Consider the following 18,451-nt stretch of genomic DNA (forward strand, 5'->3'; position numbering starts at 1 on the left):
TCTTATTCATTCATGATTTTTCTGTTTCCAGTGCTTTCCATTTCTTTTTGTAGATCTAGATTTCCTTTGATATCATCTTTCTTTTGTAAGATGGACTTTAATATTATTTGTAGTTCAGAAGTGTCAGTAATGAATCATTTCAGCATTTGTTTATTAGAAAAAGTCTTCATTGTCCCTTTGCATTTTTGAAAGTTATTTTCACTGTTTGTCGTATTTTAGGTTGAAAGTTTTTTCCTTCCTTTGGCGATGTCATTCCCTTGACTTCTGGCTTGCTTGCTTCTGGGAAGCCTTTGTTCACCATGTCTGTACATAATGTCTCTTTTTTCTCTGGCTGCTTTTACGATTTTCTCTTTGGGTCAGTTGATTATGATGTGTCTCGGATTGATTTCCTCCATGTTTTCTTCTGCTTGAGAATTGTTGACCTTCTTGGATTTATGGATTCATAATTTTCATCAATTTTTGAAAAAATTTTGTCCTTATTTCTTTAAATATGTTGTTGACCCATCCTGTTGTCCCTCCCAATTGTCCAATAACACAAATATTTGTTGTTTTAAGGAAGAGGGAGTCTTTCTTTCCCTATGTTTTATTTTAGATCTTTTTATCTGCACAGATTTTTTCCCGCACGTTGACTGGTCTTCCCTTTTCTAGCGTCTAATGAGATATTAATGCCATCTAGTGTATTCTTCATTTCAGGTATATTTTTCACCTTGAGGTGTTTGATCTGGGTCTTCTAAAAAATGCTTTTCCTGTCTCTCCTAAGAGGTTATGCTTTCCTCTGCCTCCTTGAACGTGGACACTGTGTTTAGAAGGGCTGTGATACGGGCCTTATGGACCAGTGATTTCCTTCCGGATCTTTTTCTGATTGATCTCTGTGCTCATTAGGAGGTAGAGTCTCCCGCTTCTTCCCTCCTCCTCCTCCCTCCCTGCCTCCCTCCCTCCCTTCCTCCATGCCTGGAATTTTTTCGGTGGTTGACAGACATCATGACTTTATGCTGTTAGGTTCTGTCGTCTTTTCAGCATTTTAAACTTTCCTTTGGAAGATGCCTTTGCTCCTTGGAACGTTTAGGGCCTGTGGTCGCTTGTCGTGAGCACTGTTTGAAGCACCTGGTTGAGAGCGCCGAGGCTGTGCTGTCCGGTGCCCGGCGGCCCCGTGTCCCAGCTGCTGGTCCCTCGGGAGTGTGGTCCGTTCCTGGGGCCGTGGCCGGCACGGCCATCCTCTGTCCTGCCTCCTGGCCTCACTCACGTGCTGATCAGCGCCCTGGCGGGGGCGCAAGCGAACCTCCACTGGAGTTCTTTAGTTTGATAGGATTTGATGTCTAAGGGGGGAGATCATTCTTTGGGTTCCTTTCTGCTGAGCACCTCCAGTTGTAATTATTGTTTTTAACTTGTTTACAGGGCTGTCCACAGACAGAGAGCGAGGAGCGAGAGAGAGAGCGCGCGCTTCACATGATTCCATGTAAGTAGTGCTTCTTATGACACCATTGGAGATGCATGTCTTTAAATTTAGTGTTTCTCTCTACGTCAGTTGAGTTTTGAAGACTTGCTTGCGTACGAAGCCGTGTGTCCTGCTGACTCTCCTTGTGGCCTGGTTTTCTGTCACATGAGGACCTGTTACAGGTCAGGGTGGGGTGTCAGTGTCAAATGGGCACGATTTCCCTTCTGGCTTCTGCAGGACAGATGTTTAAAGAGAGATGGTTTCTTCCTTTTCTGTTAACCTTTCTTCTTCAGAGTCAAGGAGCCCAGACCACCCAGCAGGGGCCAGTTTGCTTGTGCCGAGTGGACAGTGCCTTTGTCCCGTGTTCCAGCAGTGACGCATGTTCAGTGGCCGTGTGCGGTGGTGCACATCCTGGCCCTGTGGACACCTCTTTGTGGCCATGACTCCAGTTTTGCAAAACCACCTTGAAAGGATTCATTTTAAACTTATCCTTAAGGTGCCTTCATTTTTCTAAAGCTTGTAAATGTTATTTTCTAAAAGTTTTCAGCAGTCTTGCCTGGAAGACTGGCGTGGTCCCAATGGCGGCCGATGGCCCGAAGTGCCCTCTCTGTGCCCGTTCTGCTGGTCTGAGTGCCTCATGTCTGACTCCACACTCGGCCTCGCAGTGCCCTGCGGGGCAGGTGCTGGCATTCTACCCACTGTTCAAGGCCTGGCGAGGTGACATCACTGGGCTTGTCAGTGGTGAGACTGGGATTTGAGCCAAGGCCTCCAAGCTCATGAGCCCGAGTCCACTTGGCGGTGGCAGGATAAGCAGGAGCTGCCTTGATGAGGGCACATGGGCTCTAGACTCGGCGTCTGTCCTTCCCAGTGGCCTGGTCTACAGCCCCGAGTGGGTCCTGCGCTCAGCCGGTCCTGACCGGAGAGCACCACAAGCACCACAGGGCCCTTCTGGGGCCTGTCGCCAGCAGCCCCCTTGGGAGACGCGAAAGGTGGGGGCAGGGGGCAGGGAGCACATACACGTGGTACTTAGGGCTACTAGGTGACTGGACAGACGGATCTTTCTTTTTTTGGCCGCCCTGTGGCACATGGAGTCCCCAGGCCGGGGATCAGATCCGAGCCGTCGTTGTGACCTAAGCCACAGGACAGATCCATAACCCGCTGTGCCGAGCATCAGCCTTGCGTCCCAGCACTCCCAAGATGCCACCAGTCCCGTTGCACCGCAGTGGGAACTCCTGGGCATACTGATATTTGAGGAGGAATGTTCTTATTCTTAATTAAATTGCTTGAGCAAAGATCTTAATTACTCTTTCATTCATTCGGCAAGTATTTGTAGAAAGCCTTTGATGGGCTGGCTACTCTTCTGGAAGCCCAGCTTCCTTTGTTCCATCCTCGTGGGGGTTACCGAGCATAAAACAACAGGCCTCCACATCACGTGCTGTGTCAGGTGCCGATGCTTGCTGGGGAGGGATGAGAAGGGTGGGGAAGGGGGAGGGATGGCAAAGGTAGGGGCGGGGAGTCCTGATGCAGCTCTGAAGACTGGTCAGGGCACCCTGGAAAGGGGCACCTGAGCGGGGCCTTGGGGGAGGCCCAGGAGCGACCCTGTGGGGAGGAGGGTAAAGGGCTCCAGGCCCAGGGGAGCCAAGCGAGCTGGGCCCAGGGCCAGGAGATGCGGGGCAGTGGGGACAGCAGGGCCCAGCTGTCCCTCCCAGGCCTTTCTCGCATGGGGAAGGGCCTAGTGTGGAGCTGTGTTAGATTGCTGCTTCTTCAGACTAAGGCTCTTATAATACCTGCTCCTTAGAGGACATCCAAATCCCTCCTGGCTTGGGACCAGCTTTGTAACTGTGCAAATGTGGATCTGATTTTCACAGAAGTCCCGAGGGAGGGGCCTCCGGAAGTCAGGCGTATGAACAACACCGCATGTGCTGGGCCTCCCCCGGGGCTTTGCTCTTGTCCACGGCCCTCTCCCTGGCAGCCAGGCACCTGAGCTGGGAAGGGGGCCTGCTGTTCTGGAAATGCACCAGTGCGCTTGTAGGGATGGGGGGTGCTGGCCCAGAGCTGCTCACCCTGGGTGTGTGTGCGGGTTCACGGCTGTGTGAGCCCTAGTGCGGGCATAGAGGCCGCGGCGCCTGAGCTGAGAGGCAGTGTGAGCAGATCCTGGAACCCCCAAGGCCAGGCGCAGGCCAGGCAGCGAGCTCTTGGTAGGGCACTGTGGCCTCTTGGCGGTTCAGGAGGGGGCCGTTAGAAGTACTGAGCTGCTGGGAACAGAAATGAGCCCACTTCCACTTGGTGGAGCCCCGCGGCGTCTTCCTGGGGGGTTCCCCGGGGTGTGACGAGCCAGAACGGAGCTCATCTGCAGTGGATGTCTCCCAGGGGAGGTGGCGGCTCTGGAAGAAGTTGGTTTTCCATTTGCACATCTGCCCAGAACTTTTCTCGCTTCCTCAGGGTGGCGTGCAGGGCGGTCTTCCGAGGTGCAGCTGCGCTCAGACAGCGGGGACGCTGATGGCGCTTTGTTTTGTGGGGCCCTCCGGCTCCCCCAGCTCCAGGCTGAGCCTAGGACCACACTCAGATCAAGAAATGCACAAATAAGGATAATGAAAACTTTGTTGAAACCTGTATTTACTCTGCTGGCTCTGCCCCTTTGTAATACTGGCCTGTTTGCTTCTTAGGCTTTTCCCCCTGCGTGAAGATAACAGCTTTCACTACACAACTGAAACATGAACACGAACTTGAAAACTCACCTAATAGTGAACCCGGACAGAGCCGCGCCTGCGCTCCTCCATCAGGGCGCCCGCCCTTCGCGTTCCTCTCGGTGGCCCCGCCGGCTTCGGCCTGCGGTTCGTGGGGCAGCCCTGAGCGCACCCTCTCGCAGCCCGGTCCTTCCTGGCCCTGCGCCGTCCCCTCCAGGCAGCACCGGTGTGGTGCTGCCTGGAGGCCCTGCAGCTCTGCAGACTGGCCAAGGCCTGGGGCCTCAAGCCCTGGCAGGTCTACTTCTGTCTGGGGCTTTGTTGCGCCTCGGCTCTTTCTTCCTCAGGCTTCTGCTGTCACTGGGCCTCTGTCTCAGGGCCGGCCGTGCCTTGCGATTCAAGGAGCAAAGTTGAGATAGGAGATTGGTGGGAAGCCTGTGTGAGGAGCACGCAGACTTTCAGCCCTGCTTCCACCTACAGAGCCCCTTCCCCAGGCTGAGGGCTGAGGGCTGGGCCAGCCTGCAGCACAGCAGCGGGGCTGTCCTGACAGAGGCTGGGGTGCACGCAGTGGATTGTGGAGGCCGGGCCTCTGGGCACCCAGATCCCTGGAAACCCTGCGTGGAGTTTGGGGTGGGGGGGCAGGCAGTGTGCCGGCCGAGGGCCCGCGTTCGCAGGACGGGGCGGGAAGACGGGGTCCGGGAGAGGCCCTGGGCTGTTCCCTGCCGGGCTGAAGGGATCTCGGGGCCAGCACTGCCTGAGAGTTGAGGCAAATTAGCAATAAGAACATAGGAAGGGGAGCGAGCAGCCGAGGCTCGCGTTCGTGCCAGGAAACACCGTGCCCTGGGGGTGCCGCGTGAGCTGCCTGTGGTCCCTGCTCACCACGTGGCCCGGGCAGACCACTGGGAGCGGATGGGGCAGGGAGGGTGCGGGTCGGAGGAGAACTCGAAAATTCTCAGGCTCGGGGAGGAAGTCAATGGAGGACACAGCAGATCCTGGAGAAGAGCCGTAGGAAGCCCGTCATTAGGCCTGGGGAGCCGGGGGAGCAAAAGAGGGAGAAAGAGAAAGACGCCTGCAGGGGGTGGGGGCTGACACTCTAGCTAACACTGTGTCCACGTAAAGTTTGTTAAAAAGAAAAGTTAAAAGGTTATATAGCAAATACTCTTTTTCAAAAAAATAAATAAATTGAAAGCAGGGCCCCTCCGCAGCCCCCGACTCCGGTCTCTGCCTCTGCCCGGGCAGCTCTACCGCGCGGCCATCTGGCCTCCCCAGCAGGGCTGCGTCCTCACCGCGTGGCCAGACCGCGTGGCCTCTGCTGAACTGATGGAAGATCTTCTCGGGGAGCTAAGCCGTGCAGCTCTAGGAACGTCTCGTCTCCTTTCTCAGGCTCCGCAGCCCTACGCTCTCCGGGGTTTGCATGTTTGTTGTGTGTCACCTCCTCCTGCCCCCGCCCGTGACAGTCGCTCCTGCTGCTGGTTGGTGCTGGGGGCTGTGGGGGACCCAGGCCCGGCTGCAAGCGTTTTAGTCTCTTTCACCCCGGACTTGGCCTCCGGGCTTACGATGCACCCGGTTGGGCCTTGCTTGTAAACTCAGTGGTACACTGCCAAGCGTGCCATGTTTGAAAACATTATTTCTCAGAGGTGGCAGAGTTTCCCCACACGGATGTAGGTGTTATTTTACTAAATCTTTCCTTTGGTCCAGTCGACTGGGCCCTTCCCAGGCCGGTCACTACCAGCAGCAGTGAGGTGAGCGTCCTTGCACAGAGGATGCTTCCGCTCCTCCCGAGGAGGCACTCGTGCGCCTCCCGTGGGCTCCTTGGTCAGAGGAGGGGCCGCTTTAAAAGAGGCCTGGTGGGCAGGTGCCAAGTTGCTGGAGGTGGCAGATTATAGAGGCCTGCGGCGCCTGTGCCTCTGTCCCCCTAAAACCCCCAGGCCTTTCCGCGTCTCTAAAAGCCGAAACAAAGACAGTGGAGCTTTTCGCCCAGAGCGCATCATCCCTCCTTAAGTGCGAGCCGCCTCCTCTTAGGAAGCCGTGAAGCTTTTATGTTCCCGGCAGGTATTTTCCCCGGCATCTGCTGGTGGTGGTTGGGGCCCTTACAGCAGAATTTCCCTTCGCGATGTCCTCTTCCACGGCGTTTACACTGGGAAAATCCTTTCCTGTCCTGAAGTGTGGGTAGAGTCACTTGTGTTTTTCTTTTCTGCGTTTACTTTCACCTGAGGGATCTATTGAGGTTTAATTTGATAGGATGTCATTAGGTGAATATATGCTCTTTTTTCTGTCAAGTATTGACAATCCTGTTTATTGAAAATCACTTCATTTTCCCAGTGATTTGTGCTGCTGCTTTTGTCCTATATGTACAACTTCTGTGGAAATATTTATATATTCGTGTCTATTTTTGAATTCTCTAATTGATCTGTTTATTCTTGTGCTAGTACACTGTTTTAATTATTTTTGTTTTATGGTATATTTATCTGATAATCCTGTTACTTAAAAGATATTTTGGCTCTTCTTGGCTGCTCAGTTTCTAGATGAACTTTAGGATGAGGGTCAGTCAGATTAGGAGTTCATTTCAAATGGATCAAAACAGCTGATATTTTAGAAATATCCCGTTCTAATAGAGGAAGCTATTCCATTTCTTCATATATTCTGTTAGGAGCCTTCAGTTACATTTTCTAGCTTCCTTGTTGTAGTTGTTCTGAGCTCTTTTCGACCTTACATTATCTACTCATGTAATTAAAAATTTTCCCCTCACGGTTTCCCAATGTTTACTAATTCATAGGGAAGCCTCTGTTTTTGTGGATTTGCATGCGGCCACGCCTTTGAGGTTTCGCAGTTAAATTCTGACTTCCTCTGACTTGACCCCGGGGCCTCCAGGGAGTGTGCTCTCGCCAGGGCTGGCTGCCTGGTCCACGCTGTTCATCAAGTTACACAGCTGTCCATCTGTGGCTCTTCTATTAAGTTGTTTGTTTTTTGAAATAAAAGATAAAAGTTGTATCTTGCTATATGTTCATTGCCACTATTAAGATAGCCACAGGAGGAGCTCCTGTTGTGGCTCAGTGGGTTAAGAACCCGAGATAGTGTCTATGAGGATGTGGGTTCTCTCCCTGGCCTTAATCAGTGGGTTAAGGATCCAGCATTGCTGCAAGCTGCAGTGTAGGTGGCTGTGGCTGTGGTATAGGGCGGCAGCTGCAGCTCTGATTCGACCCCTGGTCTGGGAACTTCCATATGCTGTAGGGCGGCCCTAAAATGAAAAAGAAAAAAAAAAAAAAAAAAAAGGAAAAAGGGGAAAAAAAGATAGCCAGAGGATTTTCTCCTTTTGTCTCTTAACGTAGAGAATTCCATTGATGAGACTCCAAGCGTTGATTCTTGGAATAAATCCCGTTAGAGCATATGAATACTCTTCAGTACCCTTCCGATTGTAATGCATTCTCAACATTTTATTTGAGCTGAAGTGGGGGCTGGAGTTGAGGTCAGTCCTAGGGTGAGGGTTGGAGTTGAGGTCAGTCCTAGGACCGGATTAGTGGAGCCTTAGTTACGGGAAAGGCCCACACGAGGGTTAGGACTAGGGCCATGGTGGTCGTGCTCTGGAGGTTTCTGAGTCAGACCGGAGGGAGAAGGGGCTTTAGGGAGCCTAGCTCCAAGCTGAGAGAGGTCCGGGGGCTGTGAGTGTCCCCCCCCCAACCCCGGGAGCAGCAGAGGACACACCTACTGGAACACAGTGCCCCAAACTCGGCGGCTCTGATGCGGTCAAGGTCAGTTCCCTTGGCGGTAACAGGCTCCGGGTGGGTGGACCCGGTTGCAGGAGGCCCCCTGCCCAGAGGCCATGCCGGCCCTGGGCCCTGGGTGGCCTGTTACTCTGTGTGGTCCTGCCTGCTCTGGGGTCTTGGCCTGTAGGTGGAATAAATCCACCGGTGGGAAGGAGAAGGGGCCGGGTGGAGGGCAAGCAGGTGCCTTTTAGGATTGGAAGCATGAGCTACATCAGCCATGTCACATGACCGCGTGGACCGCAGGACCACATGCACTGACAGTGTTCTTTGGACCCAAGTGTGTGCCAGCGGTGCTACCCGGACAGCTGAGCACCAGTGGCCGTACGTGGACCCAGTGTGTGCTGGCGGTGTGTGCAGTGGCCCCACTCCCCGTGGGCTGAAGACCCTGCCTGGTCCCTGCTGTGGCTCAGGTGCCTGCTGTGGCTCAGGTGCCTGCTGTGGCTCAGGTCCCTGCTATGGCTCAGGTCACTGCTGTGGCGCAGGTCCCTGCAGTGGCTCAGGTCCCTGCTGTGGCTCAGGTCCCTGCTGTGGCTCAGGTCACTGCTGTGGCTCAGGTCCCTGCAGTGGCGCAGGTCACTGCTGTGGCATGGGTTTGATCTCCGGCCCAGGAACTTCCATGTGCCACAGGTACGGGCCAAAGAAAAGAAAGAAAATCGGTTTTAATGGGAAAAACTGGCCTGCAGCATACTCTTGCTCAGAAAGAGGCGGGTTTACGAGTTCAGGAGTAGTGCTGTATCTTGGCCTTGTTAACATGCCTGTGATACTGCCACAATGAAAAGGGGTATCGTAGGAATAGGTGAAGTATCTAGTAAAAAATTAATATTGAAAAACCAAGAAATCTTTTCAGTTGTGTTCTGGAAGTTGATTGTGTTGACTTACTTTTGCATCTTTGACAGTGAGATTTTTTGTGTTTTTTGGTTTGGGGGCTTAATTTTTCACTGACTCATTTCCTTGTCTGTGGTTGCTTAATTTTGGCTCGCTAATCTACCAAAATCTGCCAGTGTCTTTTTTTATGACTCCTAGAAATTATCTTGTTTTCATCAGCATTTTTGAATTTTAATTTCTCCTCTTGCTACGGCTTGAAAATCCTGATGAGTTTTACCTTCAGCCTGACGTCTTCTGTCCTACCGTGAAGGTGTAGGTGGAACTTGCCGGTGGGTCCTGGCTCCAGCTTTAGTGGGGGCTAAAACTTAGTAACAGAGCAGCTGGTAATAGTTCCAGCTCCTAGCTAAAAGCAAATGAAATAAAAATGTCTTGAAAAGGCCTTAGGATTATGCTTCACTTTATTCTTAAAAGAGTTTTTGAAGTACTTCTCAACGTTCTGGGTGGAAAGGTACTCTCTTGGAGTCGGCAGAGATCATTCTGCTGTCTGGCTGCTGTGGCTGTGGCGAAGCCGTCTTGCAACCTGAACAGTCCTCATTTCAAGGGATGTTTGAAAGCCTGGCGGCTTTGAGGCTCTTCTCTGTCTTTGGTGTCACATGGTCTCATCACGAAGTGTCTCTGTGTTTATCCTGCGGGCAGTTGTCTCATTTTTCACATCAAGGTTGTTCATGCGTAATTTATAGAGTACAAAAGCCCGTGTTTTAAGGGCACAGTGTTTTGTGTTTTGCCAGCCATCATCGGATACTAGCTATCCGCGCAATCGTAGCAGAGAGTATTTCCCCCAGATTCCCTCAAGCCCCTTCTCCCTTCACCTCAAGCCTCAGGCAGTCGCTGATCTGCTTGGTGTGTCTGGAGTTTTGCGTCCTTGGAATGCTGTGTAAATGGAATCACAGCGTGCAGCTTTGTGTGTTTGTTTTTTTCTTCGCTCACCCGTAGGCTCCTGAGATGCATCCACATGGTCATCGAGTCACATTGAATGAATGCAGCACAGTGTATCTATCCATCCGCCGCCAGGGGGACACGTGCAGGTTCACAGCTTCAGGGTCAGGAATAAACCTGCTGGAAAGTGTCTCACATAGGCCTTTGTGTGCATGTGTGTCCTCGTTGAGTAGGTAAAGCGAGGAGTGGGTTTTCTAAGCCACTTCGTAAGAAGCGGCCGAGTTGGCCCCTTAGTTCCTGCCCCGTTGTGCACATTCCCACGACATCTGCTCTTGAGACGTTCACTCTTGACCTCAGATTTTACAATTTTATTCTGTCTCGGGGGGGTGCAGTGGTATCTTAGAGTTTTCATGTGCGTTTTCTGATGACTGATGATGCTGAACATTTTTCCTTATATTTATTTGCCATCTGTCTGTCTTCTTTGGTGAATTGGCTGTTCAAATATGTTGCCTGTTAAAATTTTGCACCATTTGTTTTTATTGTTACTGGGTTGTGAGGCTTGTTGTGTGCTCTGGATACCAGTCATTTATCAGATGCATGTTTTCAAATATTTCCTCCCAGAGGGTGGCTTGAGTGTTTATTTTCTCAATAGTGTCTTTGAAAACAGCGGCGTGCAATCTTGATAAGGTTAAATTTGTCCTTTTTTTCCTTGTGTAGTTTGTGCTCTATGTCCTAGTCCAAATTCTATGCCTTCCTCAAGGTCACAACACGTATTTCCTATGTTTTCTTCTAGAAATTGTACAATATTAGGTTTTACATTTTGGTTACTAAGCTATTTTTCCACCTCTGATCCATTTTGAACCATTTTTTTAAAAAATGTGGCGCAAGGTACAGGCACAGTCCTTTTCCCTGTGGGTGTGCGTTTCTCCCAGCGTGGTCGGTTGAGGACTGTTGCTCTCTCTCCTGATTGTCTTTGCTCTGCACCAGCTGACCACCTATGGGTGCCTCTGTTTCTGGACACTGTTCCGTTTGACGGCTTTATGCCCGTCCTTCCACCAATACCGTGGTGTTTTGGTTCTTGCAACGTTAGAGGAAACCGTAAAATCAAGTTGGATGAGTCCTCCAGGGTTAGTCTTCTTTTTCAAAATTGTTTTCCTATTCTAAGCCCTTGGCTTTTCCATATAAATTTGAGAAGCAGTTTGTCAATTTCTGCAGAAAAGACTCTTGGGATTTTGACTGGAATTGCGTCGGATCTAGAATCCATTTGAAGATAATTGGCATCTTTTTTGAGATAAAATTCACATGTCTGGCAGTCACCATTTCAGAGTGGAAAGTGCAGTGGCTTTTGGTGGGGTCACGAGCTTGTGCGTCCATCACCCCTGTCTAATTCCAGAGCGCCTCCATCACCCTGCGAGGAAATTCCGTACCCGTGAGCAGTCACTCCTTATCCATCCATCCTTCCTCCCAGCCCCTGGCAACCACCAGTCTTCTTGCTGTCTCTATGGAGTTGCCGATTCTGGACATTTCATATAAGTGGACTCGTGCATATATCACCTTCTGTGTCTGGCGCCTTTCACTAGCTTAGCGTTTTCACGGTCCGTACGTAATGTAGCATCTTTAATGCTGTCTTCCTTTGTGGGACTAAATAATACTCCACTGAATGGATATGCCACATTTACTTTATCCAGTCATCAATTGGTGGATATTTGAGTTGTTTCCACATTTTAGCTATTATGAATATTTACATATAATTTTTTGTATGAATATATGTTCTAGTTAATTATTGGGTTTATATCTAGGGGTGGAATTGTGGGGTCATGTGGTAACTTTTTGAAGAAATACCAAACTGTTTGCCACTGTGGCTGCACTATTTGATATTCCAACCAGCAATGTTTGTGTTTCAATTTCTCTGTATCACTTGCTATTTTCCAGTTTTTTTTGGTTCAGGCCATCCTAGAGGGTGGAAAATAGTATGGTCAATGCTTACTGGTCATTTGTATATCTTTGGAGTAATGTCTGTTCAAATTCCTTTCCTACTTTTTACTTGGGATGTCATTTTCTTGTTGAATTTATAAATTCTGGGTACTAGACCCTTAGGTATATAATTGATATAATTTTTCTATCATTCTTTGGGCTGTCTTTTTATTTTCTGGGTAGTGTTCTTTGATACCCAAAAGTTTTTCATTTTTATGAAGTCCAGTTTATCTGCTTTTTTCCTTCATGACTTGTGCTTTAGAAACTTGCCAAATCCAGTGTTAGGAAGCTTTTGCTCTGTTTTCTCCTATGAGTGTTACAGTTTTAGCACTTACCTTTACGTTTCTGACCCATTACAATTTAATTTTTGTATATGGTATAAATCAAAAATCCAAATTCATTCTCTCGCATGTTGATATCCAGCTGTTCCGGCATGGTTTTTTAAAAAAACCGCTCCTTCCCCATTGAATGATCGCAGCATCCTGATTGAAATTTGCTTGACCATAGACGTGTGGATTTATGTCTAGACTCTCAGTGCTAAGCCATTGCCTATATGCATATCCTTCTGCTGGTGCTACAGTCTCAAATTCCGTAGATTTGTAGTAGATTTGAAATTGGCAAGGGTGAGTGAGTCCTTCAACTTTGTTCTCCTTTTTCAAGATTGTTTTGGGTATTTGGATATTCTTTTTGGGTTTTTTTGTTTTGCAATTCCATAGGAATTTTAGGACTGGCTTGCCCGTCTCTGTAAGAAAGGCAGACACTTGGCATTGACTATCTCGAGTCTGTGAATAACGTTGGGAGTGTGACCTGGTGGAGAACACGCGGTCTTCCACTCTAGGCGCAGAGGACGTCTCGACATGCGTTTAGATCTTCCGAAATGTATTTCCATGGCGTTCTTTAGTTTTCACAGGACCAGTCTTACATTCTAGGTAAACTTTCTAAGTGCTTTGTTGTTTTCCATTCTATTGTAAGTATCACTGTTTTCTTAATTTCATTTTGACTTTTTCGTGGTAATGTATATAAATACAGCTGATTTTTAGATATTGAGCTTGTATCCTGCAGCTTTGCTGAACTTGTTTTGAGCTCTGTTCTTTTTCCAGAGGCCAGTCCCTTTACTGGACTTAGGGTCTCTGGCGTCCTGTGGACTAGAGGTGGTGACAGTGGACACGCCTGTCTTGTTTTTGATCCCGGGGGAAAGCATCCATTTTCTCACGGTTGAGTAGGTTTTCCATAGATGTCTTTTATCAGGTTTAGGAATTCGTTCAGAATTTTTGTCATGAATGCTTGTTGGATTTTGTCAAAGCTTTTTCTACATCTATTGAAATAATGGTTTTTCATTTTTAATCTCTAAAAATGGTAAATTACGTTGGTTGATTTTCAAATGTTGAGCTAACATTACTGGGTCAAATCCTACTTAGTTATGATGTATTATGTAAAGGGATTTTCTTAAGGGTTTTTGCATGTATATTCATGAGGGATTTGGGGGTGTGGTTTTCTTTCCTTGAAACGGCTTTTTGTGGCTTTGTTGTTGCTATAATGTCGACCTCATAAAGTGGGGAATGTTCCCTCCTTTTTTTTACTTTCCAGAGGAGTTTGTGTAGGATCGATATTCTGGATTTCTTAATTGTTTACTAGAATTTTCCATTAAAGCCATTTGAGTGTGGCGTTTTCTCTGTTGGAAAGGTTTAAACTCTGGATGCGGTTTCTTTGTGACAAGACTCTTCACTTTTTGCAAAGCTCCAAGTTCCTACTTGATGGCCTCACGCTTCTATGGGAACGGCTTCCTTTCACTTTTCATGTTGTTATCTTGTTCGGTGCTGCTTCTGCCACGTCTTCCTCGTCTTCAGAAGCCCCACTTAGAGGACGTCAGACTCCCCTCCTCCTTACTTCCTACCACTTTCCTTCTCTTCCAAACTCACCGTCCTGCTGTGGTCCTTCGCTGCAATCTTTCGTGATTACCTAGAAGGCAGCTCCCAGACACGGAACAAGATTAACCACGAAAGCCAGGAGGAGAGACTTGCAGAGAGATGGGAAGGCACGACGGGATTCATTGTGTTCAGAGGAGAAGGGAGGGGTGGGGGAGAGGCGGTATTTGAGGAATTATGGCCAACAGTTCTCCAGAATTGGTGAAAGCCACGTCGCACAGTTTCAGAACTCCTCACTACTGCCACTCAGGTGAAACGCAGAGCCGTCTGTGTCCAGGCAGATGGTGCCGAACCTCGGAAACCCTAAAGGCACGTGGAAGGTCTCGAGGCCGGCCGATGACTTTTAACTGCCCCAGCGGAAGCGGGACAGTGGTTGATCTTCCCCGTGGTCGGAGAGAGAAAAGAAAACCCCGGCAAGCGGCGTTCATGGAGAAGCCGCTCAGTTATGAGGACAACACAACCACCTGTCGCAGAAACAGAAACCGAGAGAACCTGGCACTTACAGGCCTTTGCTCCGAGCATTTCTAGAGGAGCGACTTCAAGAGGAAAGAACACTTTCCCACGTGGAGGTTGTGAGATTTAGGAAGAAAAGAAAAACAGGGAAAGTTGCATCTGTGTGAGTTAATCCAAACTTGCGTCGACTCTTCGGAGCAGGGGGCAGCACATGTCCCGGGGTCAGCCGCAAAGAGTGGAACTAAAATGCGGGGCCGGCCCGGCGGGGAGGGAGCTGCAGGGTTTTAGGACAGGGGCTGCCTGCATGGAGTGTGGGGGTATCAGGCTTGGATAAGTTAGAGGCTCCTGGGGTCATTTTTAGGCTAAGAAGTCAAAAGAAAAATATTACCAAGGGGTGGTGGCGAGAAAATCTCAAAGGCAGCAATAAAGGAGACATCAGAGAAATAAGAGAAGGAGAAAACAGAACGGAAATGGAACCTAAGTCAGACAGACCGAAGGTTGCGTCGGCGGCAGCGGGCCCCGTGCCTCCGACGTGCGCCCAGAGACTCCGGCTCTGGCTCGGTCGCGGTCAGAGCCCGCTTCCCGTCCCGGCGCCTCTGCAGTTTCATCGGGACGCGGGTCTCTGGGCCTCTGCGCTCACCCGTCTGGGCCTCGAGGACCTCTTGGGCATGGCTTCGTGCTCTCGTTCTCCTCTTCCTTCCAGTCTGCATTCCAGAAAGTTCCTCGGCTTCGGCTTCTTTCCACTTCGTTGTGCGGCGTGTCCGTGTTCGCAGCCTGTGTCCTAGGTCTGTCGGTCTTTGTTTCGACGGCCGTTCCCCGCCCAAGGCGCCTGCTTGTGCCTGTGTCTCTCCCGTGCGCGGAACGTCGTGCCCGTGGCCTTGGCGGTTCTCAGGCGACCGCTCTTCTCTTGGTTCGCTGGGCCCTTCATGACCCTGCTTTTCTCCCGGTGTCGGTTCTCTGTGGGCCGACGAGCTTTGTTTCGAGAGTGCCCGTCCCCGTCCCTGGTGACTGGTGGACGTTGAGGCCCGGGCGGCGGGGGGAGGCTGGCTGGCACGGCGGGTCCCGAGCCGCCCTGCCCGTCTCCCCCGGCGGCCTCTCCTGGGGCCGATGCCACCGCAGCCCGGCGGGAAGTCGGGAAGTCGCCGCGCCTCCTGCTTCTCCACCGACGTCGCCGTGGAGCCCACCCGCGTCCCTGACTCGGGCTGCACTTCGGGCTCTGGTTCTCTTTACGGCGACGTCTCCGTAGCGGGAGAGCCTCTGCTTTCCTTCTATGTGCTTTTCTGTGGCCGTGAAACAGGAGCTCACACCCGAGTGGCTTCAACCCAGTGCGCATCCCTGCAGAGCGGTCGTGGGTCCGGAGCCTTGGCGGGCTTAGCTGGTGGTTCTGGCTCTGGGTCTGTCGTGAGGGGGCAGATGTTGGCCACGCCGTGTCCCCTGAAGCTCGGCTGGGACTGGAGCCCCGCTTCCAAGCTGGCTTCGTCCTGCAGCCTCAGGCAGGAGGCCTCAGCTCCCTCCCCGCAGGCCTCTCCGCAGGCTGCTGGGTGTCTTTCTGGCGAGCGTCCCCCACCGCAAAGCGAGTGCTCCACAGGGTGGAGGGAGGAGGAAGTCACGGGCTTTTCCAGCCGCATTTTGGGTTGTGTTTGTGTACCTGTTTGTTTTGTTTTGTCTTTTCGGCTGCCCTCGCATCTTGCGGAAGTTACCGGGCCAGGGATCAAACTCGAGCCACAGCCATGACAACGCAGGATCCTTAATCAGCTGCGCCACTAGGGAACTCCTCCACCCTCGTCTTGGGTGTCCCGCGGTGTCCTCCTGCGCTGCTGCGTCCTTTACGAGCGTGGACGAGGGCCGTCCGTCCTCAGTCCACTCTTGGGGGCGGGAACTGCCCTCTGCCTCCTCCAGGGAGGCCTTTCCCAGAGCCTGCCCACGCGGCCGCCCCACCGCCCGCAGTGCCCTCGCGGTCTGCGGCGTGTGAGTGTGACACCATAGCCCGAGCCTGAGCTTTTTCCGTGGTTCATAATTTTGTGATTCTTCTTATTGTCTTTTGTTACAGGCTTTTGTTTACGTAATTTCATTTAAAAACCAGTATGGGTCTAACTTGCCCTCTTGCTCAGTGTGGAGTCTGACACGCTGTTCCTCGCGTGCCCGGCCGGGGCCCTCTGGGGCAGACGGTGCTGCAGCAGGCGCCCAGGCTTGCTTCCCTCCAGCCTGTGGCTCAGCTGGAGTAGAGCAAGGGCGTTTCTCTTATTTCGGGCACATTTTGCAGCCCCGCGGTCGAGCGCCGCCGCGCTTCCCTCCCTCTGTCTGACTTGGACGACGTGTCGGATGATCACTTTCCTCAACACTCATGTGCTTCCGGCCGTGCTCTGATCACGCCTGGCCCGTGGGCACAGAGTTTCCTCACCTGTCGAAGCTCCGGGAGGGGACACAGGCGCCACCGCCACCACCATTGCCATTGAGGGCTGTCTGCACGCAGATTTGTTTCTCTCTTCCCTTTATTTCCGCTCTTCCTCCCCTAGATGCTCTCTGCCAAGAGCATCCGGAAGCCCGGGGCCGGGGGGGGGGGGGGGGGGGGGGGGGAGGCAGGGGTACCTGGTCAGCGTTTGCTCCGGCCCATGGGAACCGCTTCCAGGGCTCTGCCCCGGGGGGGCGGCCCCCTCTGCTGGAGCCTCTCGCACTGACTCCCGTGGCTCGAGGTGGCCGGCTCGGCTCCGCCTCCGGGCGCGAGCCCTGCTGAGTGGGGCCTCCGCACCCACCACGGGAGGCGGAAGGGCCTGCTTAGTGTCTCCAAGCTGAGGGCCACCTGCCAGCCCTTGGGGCTGTGGGGAGGGGCTGGGCCGCAGGCGGGTGGCTGCGTGGAGCGGGGCCCAGGAGCAGCCTTGGGTGCGGCGCCCTCGTCCCTCCTTCCCTCCTTCCCTCCATCCCAGCCGCGTCCTCACAGGAGCAGAGAACACGGGTCTCCCCTGAGCCCTCATGGGGCCTGGCTTAGTTCAAGGAGAGCGACGGCAGGCAGCTCTCCACTTCCAGAAGCATCCTGGTGCTCTGTGGGCGCTTGTGCACCGGCGTCCCTGGGGCAGCCCCTGGCAGTGGGCACAGCCTCTGGCCGGCGTGAAAGGCCGGACAGGGCAACTGACTTCCTTCAACCTGAAGGTGCGTGGGCACCAGGGCTCTGCCTGGCCCTGGGGCCTCAGGGCTGAGGGACTTGTGGATCATTTCGAGCTGGTTCTTTCTTTAAAAATACAAATGAGAAGGCCAAAACCAAATTAAATGAACAAGAACAACAAAAACAGTAATAACAAGAGTATTACTACTACCATGTGTCAGGCACTGTGTAAAAAATATGTATAGGGAGTTCCCTTGGGGAGCAGTGGGTTAAGGATCCAGCATTGCTGCAGCTGTGGCGCAGGTTCCATCCCTGGCCCCAGGAACTTCACCTGCCATGGGCGTGGCCAAAAAACCGTGTGTACATATATCTACCCACCTACCTATCACCTGTCTACCTAGGTGTATATAATATACACCTACCTACCTGCCCACCTCTCATCATTCTGTCTGTCTAGACATGCGCATGCCGACAGAAGACTCACGTTTGATTCCTTTTGCTTTATTGAGCCCTAATTCACATAAAGCAAAATGAACCATTTAAAAATGCGTGGTCCAGTGGTACTGAGGACGCTCACAGTGTTGTACGGCCACCACATGGTCACCGCCCCAAGTAAAACCCTGTGCCCCTTAGGCAGTCACCCTACTCTTTGCCCCAGCCTGCCTCCTGCCTCTGCAGGTTCCTGTTCTAGACATGCGTACGGACAGACTCACGCAGCGTGTGGACTTGTGTGTCTGGCCCCTTTTACTTGGCGTGCTTTCGGCGTTTTCCAACTGTGGTGTCTGTCAGAGCTTCACACCTTTTTACAGGTGCATAATATTCCATCGTGCGTTATGATTCATTGCAGGATATTGAATATAGTTCCCTGTGCTATATAGTAGGACCTTGTTTATCCATTCCTCTATAATAGTTTGCATCTAATAATCCCCAACTCCCAATCCTTCCCTCCCCTCTCCCTCCCCCTCAGCAACTACAAGTCTGTTCTCTATGTCTGGGAGCCCACTTCTATTTCCCAGATAGATTCGTTTGGGTCATATTTTAGACTCCATGTTTAAGTGACATCACAGGGTATTTGTCTTTCTCTGTCTGACTGACTTCACTTCGTATGGTCATCTCCAGGCCTATCTGTGTTGCTGCAAAAGACACGATTTCATTCTTTTTATGGCTGAGTGGTATTCCATTGTATACATGTACCACATCTTCTTAATCTGTTCCTCGCTCGATGTCCATTTAGGTTGCTTCCTCGTCTTGCTGTTGTGAACAGTGCGTGTATCTTTCCGAGGCCTTGCTTTGTAGAATATGCGATTTTGTCATTTTTAAATCTCTTGTTCATAAGCTCTTGTTTGCTTTCTCTG

General features: G+C 51.4%; 1 protein-coding gene across 8 annotated transcripts in view; it reads left to right on the plus strand.

Moving 5' to 3' along the window:
- Window positions 1-18,451, plus strand: part of PCBP3 (poly(rC) binding protein 3) — a 194,557-nt gene that overhangs the window by 90,471 nt on the left and 85,635 nt on the right. For all 8 annotated transcript variants that reach the window (XM_047798277.1, XM_047798287.1, XM_047798296.1 and 5 more), the window contains exon 2: window positions 1,396-1,456. Coding sequence is in view for 1 of the 8 variants with exons in the window: in XM_047798296.1 (XP_047654252.1) it covers window positions 1,447-1,456 (10 nt within the window). In the remaining 7 variants the exon portion in view is untranslated. The remainder of the gene's footprint in view (window positions 1-1,395; window positions 1,457-18,451) is intronic.

The sequence above is a fragment of the Phacochoerus africanus genome, chromosome 1 (assembly GCF_016906955.1).
Source record: "Phacochoerus africanus isolate WHEZ1 chromosome 1, ROS_Pafr_v1, whole genome shotgun sequence".
Taxonomy (NCBI): domain Eukaryota; kingdom Metazoa; phylum Chordata; class Mammalia; order Artiodactyla; family Suidae; genus Phacochoerus; species Phacochoerus africanus.